Source organism: Rhamphochromis longiceps, linkage group LG7 (assembly GCF_057381845.1).
Source record: "Rhamphochromis longiceps isolate RC_006_pf linkage group LG7, R_longiceps_female_GT1.1, whole genome shotgun sequence".
NCBI lineage: Eukaryota > Metazoa > Chordata > Actinopteri > Cichliformes > Cichlidae > Rhamphochromis > Rhamphochromis longiceps.
In genome coordinates this window covers 68,870,032-68,876,727 of record NC_140563.1, presented here as the reverse complement: position 1 = coordinate 68,876,727, position 6,696 = coordinate 68,870,032, and the positions used below count along the sequence as shown (strand labels likewise).

The window sequence follows — 6,696 nt, the reverse complement described above, 5'->3', positions numbered from 1 at the left end:
GAGGAGACTGTGTGAATCAGGCCTTTATGGTCAAATAGCAAGCAGAGGAGATTAGTTTGGGCCAAGAAACACAGGGAATGGACATTAGACCATCTGTGCTTTGGTGTGATGAGTCCAAATCTGAGATCTTTGGTTCCACAAAGGTGAACAATGGTCTCTACATGCATGGTTCCCACCATGAAGCATGGAGAAGGAGTGTCTGGTAGTGTGTGCGCCAGTGAACATGAACTTTTAAAACTCAAAATATTTTTTTATATACTGGTTAAAAGTGTTTGTGAAATACTTTGTTCTTTATGCTGGACTAACAAACTGCAGTCACAAAGACTGACTGTGAGCACTTTTCGGTGATTACAGAGTCATAATAACGTGTCATATATGAGATTATCACCATGGCATGACATCACATCATGTATGTATTTGCAATATTTTAAAAAAACAGCTGACAGTGTGTTTTCATATTTTCATTCTGTGCTTAAAGGGAGAAAGGTTTATTATTTCTGCAGTATTGCTGTCATTGCTTTTATCTATAGTTTTTTTTTGTTGTTGAGAATAACAGAGTGAGTCAGACTGCAGGATGAACACTGAGCTGTTTGTGCCCCCCAGTGGTCTTTGACCACAACGTGCTTCCAGTGAATTCCCGAATCCAAGCTGTGTGTCATCAGCAGCCACTCCACCTTAAAACTGACTTCACGTATAAAACTTGGGTCATTTATTTAAGAATTTGCACCATATCCAGCCTTCTTGTGCCCCCCTGTACAGAAACTCAAATGTTATTTTCAGACTTTTATTTTAGGGAGCCTTACACCTGTACATATGGTACGCATTCACAAATAACGTTTCATTTAAAAATTTGTAATAGAGGGGAGGACACATATGCTAATGTAATGTTAATAAATGGGTATTTATGAACACTAAACTTTCATGTTCAGAGAACACGCTCAGGTATATCTTGAGGATCTGAGTGTTCATGTGATTTATATTCTTTGCTATATATATGCAACAACGTCCAACGTTACATGTTAGTCAACTTCATTCACATTAATTAACCTTCAGCTATCGAAACTTGAGTTTTTATATTTCCTTGAACCACTTGAATGCACCTTTTCTAATTCGTGTTTTACCGGGGGTCCGCGAAGGCGCTTCGTTGGCATTTTACGGCCTCCGATTGGTTCGATTTGTGTTATTTGCACCACGTGACACCAGACATGGCCGCCAGCGAGCCGAGTAAAGACGGTAAGTGTGACCTTTTAAACGTGTCCGCGGCTTTAATGCTGATATCTGGTGGTCTGCGTGCAAAGGTTTGGGTGTCGGTGACTCTCCGAGTCTGTGGGAATCCACAATCAGCAGAAAAAAGGCTAAAAAAAATCAGAAAAGCAGGCGGGAACCCGCCCGGCTAAGCTAGCAGGCTAGGAAATAGCTGGGCTGCTAACTGTGATTATACAGCAATCTCTATATTCAGTCAGTACTCAGTCTGACAGCTGTGAAGTTTATTCAGGATTTAACAGCGTGTAAAGTCTGAGTTCGATTATTGAGTTGTTTAATTCATTAATTAATTTATTTTTTTACTTTTAGATCATAGTTTTGTCTCCACGGGTGATGAAAATAATTGTATACAGACAGATTTTTGTAGATCAGAGGGAAATGCTTCTTCATGCCAGGCTGTACATTCTCGCTTCCGCTTGGTTTTGACTCACCTGGTCTGGAGTAGAGTGTGTGTGGTATATAAGGTGTAGTCTCTCTTCTGCTTTCTCAGGTAAGGACAGCATTCTGGAGCCGCTGTGTTTCCCCGATCAGCCGGCTGACATCTCCAGCCCTCCCGGTGTTCAATGTCCCGGCTCCGAGCCGCTGGTCTGCCTGTTCTGCTCTGAGTCCGTCCCACCGCCGCGGAAAGACGTCCTCCTCAGACACCTGCTGATGGAGCACAAGCTTGTCATCGCCGACGTCAAACTCATCGCAGACGTCCCAAAGTACGAGCCACACATGCTCCGGCTCACTCGTTTAACTCTCGGGAACACGTTTGGATGTTTTTAGCATTTGGAACTCGATCATTTCACCAAAGACTTCCTGTAATTATTTGGGGTGATGGGGGGAAACCCTTACCTTACAAGTATAAATATATACAACAAGTCCAGCATGTCCACGCCTGTTAGTGTGCTGCTTTTATGAACCGTGACGAAGTGTTTCTGTGCGCCGGTAAACCTGGCTGTGAGTCGGTTTTTACTGACGAGTTTCCTCCATCAGGTACTTGCTGTACTGGAAGGGCAGATTCCTCGAGCAGCCGCTCACAGATTTCTGCAGCGTCATCAAAACCAACTCCACAGGCCCAGTCGGTGAGTTCACTCAAACCCACAGAGGACCTGACCTTTCAAAGTGAACCACGTACACTTCCTCCAGCTCTGATTAATGACTCATTAAAAACTCTTCTTCCTCGCTGACCTGACAGAGAAGCAGGAGGACTACTTCCTGCTGTGTGACGTCCTTCCAGAAGACAGAGTCCTCCGAGAGAAGCTGCAGCAGAAACGACTGGTGAGGAGACGTGACACTCGGAGCATCCTGAGTGAATCTTGTGCTGCTGGAAGTTTCGTTTCTTTTAAACTTTATTTTGAGGCAAAGTCTGAAAATCAGGAAAAATCAGAAAAATTGCAGATTTGAGTGATTTGACACGCTTTGTGTCGTTGTAACCTCTGCACTTTAAATATCTGAGCACTCTGAGGTAGTTTTCTGAAGAATTCCTCTGAGCTCTTCTTCTGTGCTCCCACAGGAGGAGGTCCTGGAGCAGCAGCAGAAGGAGCGAGACGACAGCAGCTTCCATCGTCTCTGCATGTTCTGCAGCGAAGAGTTCACGGGAAACAGGTAACGCGCCGCAGGATTCCCATCAGTCCTGGAAACCTCACGTGTGTTAGATGAAAGCAGACAGAAGGTAGAGCTTCCTGAAATCATGTGACTAAAAGCTTCTTTGCTTCCTGTAGTCATCTCTTATGATCCAACCCCCAAAAAGCTGCTTTTTACGCATAATTCCATAAACATCATTCAGTGACATGTCTGAGCCTGAACCAAGAAGCTGATCTGAGACCAGTGCAGCTCCTCACCCTTCTTCCTCTCCTGCTAAGGGTCAGGTCTGAGACCTGTGCAGGTGTGCGCTGGTTCATGAATGGCATGAAGGTGTGACTCACTGGTGTTTACCACAGTTCTTGTGTGGATCTGTGTCTTACCTCCAGTTAAGCTTCCATCCATCCATTTTCAGTCACTGTGTTGGTTCGCAGATGCTCGGCCTCCCTCTGCACAGCCACCACCTCCAGCTCCTTGCGGGAGGACGCCGAGAGACATAACCCGCGTCCGCTCCGGGTCTCCTCACATTTGGACATGCAGCGGCCCATGGCGAGAGAGGCTGCTTCCCTCTGTCTGCCACTATGGCACGCTGAGTGGATCTTGAAGTCTTGTCCAAATGGGAACTTCTGGACGAAGCCCAAAGGACTGCAGCGCAGTGCTAACAGTGATGATGTCAGCTGATGTTTTCTTTTGTTTATTAAAAATGGCTCCACGTGCTGTTTCCAGGTCGTCTCTGCTGAACCACATGGCCAGAGAGCATTCCTTCAGCATCGGACTGCCGGACAACATCGTCTACTGCAGCGAGTTCCTCGACACGCTGCAGGACAAACTGGACAGGTACGCTAATCGTTGCTTTTTATTCACAGCGTTAAGTTTTGTTTCGCGCGCCTTTTCATTTTGCTCCCCTCGCTTCAGTCTGCAGTGTCTGTACTGCGAGAAAACGTTTCGAGATAAAACCACGCTGAAGGATCACATGAGGAAAAATTGATCTCCAGCGCTAACCAGGTGCTGAACCAGGTGCTGTGAGCTCGGGGTAGCTGTGGATCAGGAGGTGCAGCGAAAGGTTGGAGGTTTGATCCCCGGCTCGATCCCAGATACTGAACCTTGGGTTGTCCCTCCTGATAATATTCTTATTTACTGTGTCAGCCTGGATGCAAAAGTTTCAATCAAGTCCACTTCCTAGTCCTCCTCTGATCCTGTGTAAATGTCTGCTCGTGTCATCTCTGTATCGTCCGCAGTGATTGGTCGGACTGGCAGGCTCATCCGGTCTCTGCAGTGTGTCTGTTCTGTGATCACCAATCGGAGACGTTGGAGCAGATCTACGCGCATATGAAGGTACGGGAACGTAGAAGTTTCAGAGAAGGAAAATATCGTTTTCTGCTTTTCATCCCTGAAACGATTCTGCAAAGGCTTCTGGGAGAACGGAGACAGTGCACACTAACAGGAAACGATCTGCTTCCTGAGGTCTCTGCAAACATATGAATCCATCGTTCGCACAAAACATGGATTTTACTCAGAAAGTGCCCTCACACACAGACGGACCGAAGCTGAAGAGCTTTTAAAATGAAGCGCCTTTTATTTTGAAAAGTTTCCAAATAAATACATGATTGTCAAAACTTTAACGAGCAAATAAAAATGTTTCCTCGTTGTTGGGTCTGTGTTTCCACATGCCCCGCTAGTTTAGAGACTTATTCATCATGAAGGAAACAAGACATAACAGAACATCTTCAACCGGTTTTTCACTCGCTAACGAGGGAAGTCTTTGGTCAAGAACCAGCTCTTGGAGCCCACGCCCCTGTCCTGTCTCAGGCCCGAAGTCCTTCAAAGAGCAGCTTCCCCCGTAGCTATTTATTGACATGGCAGTTACAATACACAATACAACACAAGCACCTCCCACGTAAAACCCCCCAATGGTTCTAAGACGTGTGTGTGTGTGTGTGTGTGTGTGTGTGTGTGTGTGTGTGTGTGTGTGTGTGTGTGTGTGTGTGTGTGTGTGTGTGTGTGTGTGTCATAAAAGCAGGAAGCTCACAACAGATCTGTCAGGATGCATCTGCAATAAAAGCTCCCCCAGCACAGAGTGGCTGGAGAGGTCAGAGACAAAGGAACGTCTTGATCCTATAGGTTGAACTCAGACCGTACAAATTTAAGAAACACGATGACAACATTCAACAATTAGACTTAACACTCGTGAACAATAAATAAATCTAGGATTGGACGTCGACTGCAGTCCGATTTTGTCGTTGATTAAACGTTCTGGTTTAAAGTCAGAACCAGTTTCCCAAACGTGACTCTAAGTTTGTGCTCACGAGTGACGAGTTTACCTGAGAGGCAGAAAAGTTTCTCTCTGCTTTCTGGTTTTGTTATTTATGAAGTCTGTAACGGGCGTCGCGTGCGTGACCCTGACATCTTTCTGTTTTGTGTTTGCAGGAGGCTCACGGCTTCGACCTCCACCTCCTTAAGACCGAGCTCAGTGGGTGAAATCGCCGTGGTAATTCGAGCGCAGTTTGCTTCTATTTCTTCCTTCTGAGTGTTTCTAATGTTCTGTCCTCCCTCAGACCTCAAGTTCTACCAGCAGGTCAAACTGGTGAACTTCATCCGGCGGCAGATCCATCAGAGCCGCTGCTACGGCTGCACGCGGATGTTCGACTGCCGGGCGGACGCCCTGCGTCACATCGCGGCTGAAGGTCACGTGATGAAACTGCCAGAGATGTCCGCCTGGGACCAGCCGCAGTAGGTTTAAGGAAGCGCCTGCAGAATTAACCAATGAGAGCGCGGGCTTTAAAGCTGGCGTACAGCTGCTGATGAACGTGGTCAACGCCACAGATGTTTACACTTCATTTGGAGTATTTTTATCAGCTGAGGAAAATGTCGTCCTTTTTGGGACTAATTTGAGCCTGAGCACTAAACGTCGTCTCGCTCCGCAGGTATTACTTCCCCACGTACGAGAACGACGCTCTCCTGTGCACGCTCTCTGACAGCGAGGAAGGCGACGGTGACGAGGAGCATCGCGGCGAGGAGATCCCGGTCATCGCGGAGGACATCTCTAACCTGAGAGCGCTGAAACAGTCCAGTGTCCTCAAGCAGCTGCTGAAGGAGCGAGGAGGCAGCAGCTAGGACCACAGACGGACACGTGTCATACGTTTGACTCAAAGGCGTCTCTGACGTCGGCTGAGCTCAGCTCATGGTGACCACATCCCACATGGCTGGAACGCAGCGGCACGGGTTTGAGTCCGGCCCTTTCCCTCTCAACTATTTCCTGTACGTCTCTACTTAGTAAAGATAAGAAAGGCAAAAGAAGAGTCCTCTCCACAGCTGGACACGCGGACGCCATGATGTCCGCTGAAACGTAATTGCTCTGCCTCGTGCAATGAAGCTGAAACATGCGTTTTCTTGAATGTGAATTTTAGTACTCGAGTAAAAATGATTTTCTTTTGTAACTTGTAACTGAGCTGGATTCAGTGCTGTGGTGGACGAGCTCATCGTCAAGATGAGACGAGAGACTCTTTATTGTCATTGCACAGTCACACTTAGAACAACAGCACTACACAATTGCAAACTGTCCCGCGTCGGCACTACGCACAACACAAACAACACAACACAGGAACTTAATAAATGAAAAGAATGAGTGTATGTTTTACTGCACATTGTTATTATTATTGTTGTTGTTGTCCCCTCAGAAAGCCCAGGGACGTCTCGTGACTGAAACATCTGTCCTATTTGGTGTTTCTGTTGTTTTTCTGCATCGCTTTGCTGAGCGACACCTGCCGTATGGTGGAGCCGAACTGCAGCGCTCAGAGTTTTCACCGCGTCCTTCGCGTCCAGGCTCACGTTCACGAACATGCAGCACTGAGGAGAGAAACGAGAGGT

At 46.9% G+C, this 6,696-nt stretch overlaps 1 protein-coding gene across 2 annotated transcripts; it reads left to right on the top strand.

Annotated features, from left to right (window-relative positions):
• The first annotated feature begins 1,106 nt into the window (after positions 1 to 1,106).
• On the top strand, positions 1,107 to 6,459 carry LOC146666883 (zinc finger protein 277-like). 2 transcript variants are annotated; one of them, XM_085415016.1, is made up of 10 exons: positions 1,107 to 1,233; positions 1,754 to 1,967; positions 2,242 to 2,330; positions 2,444 to 2,526; positions 2,762 to 2,853; positions 3,556 to 3,666; positions 4,068 to 4,164; positions 5,257 to 5,299; positions 5,385 to 5,559; positions 5,754 to 6,459. In XM_085415016.1, exons 1-10 carry the CDS (start codon positions 1,206 to 1,208, stop codon positions 5,941 to 5,943), a joined length of 1,122 nt encoding a protein of 373 aa, XP_085271142.1. In that variant the 5' UTR covers positions 1,107 to 1,205; the 3' UTR covers positions 5,944 to 6,459. The 2 variants fall into 2 exon arrangements, with proteins under 2 accessions (XP_085271142.1, XP_085271143.1); XM_085415017.1 differs by lacking the exon at positions 3,556 to 3,666.
• The last annotated feature ends 237 nt before the right edge of the window (positions 6,460 to 6,696 follow it).

Bases quoted from the DNA above. Each gene is read 5' to 3' on its own strand.
- LOC146666883 (XM_085415016.1), top strand. From the start codon at position 1,206: ATGGCCGCCAGCGAGCCGAGTAAAGACG. The intron at 1,234-1,753 runs GTAAGTGTGACC...CTGCTTTCTCAG, and splicing joins CAGCGAGCCGAGTAAAGACG to GTAAGGACAGCATTCTGGAG. The intron at 1,968-2,241 runs GTACGAGCCACA...TTCCTCCATCAG, and splicing joins CTCATCGCAGACGTCCCAAA to GTACTTGCTGTACTGGAAGG.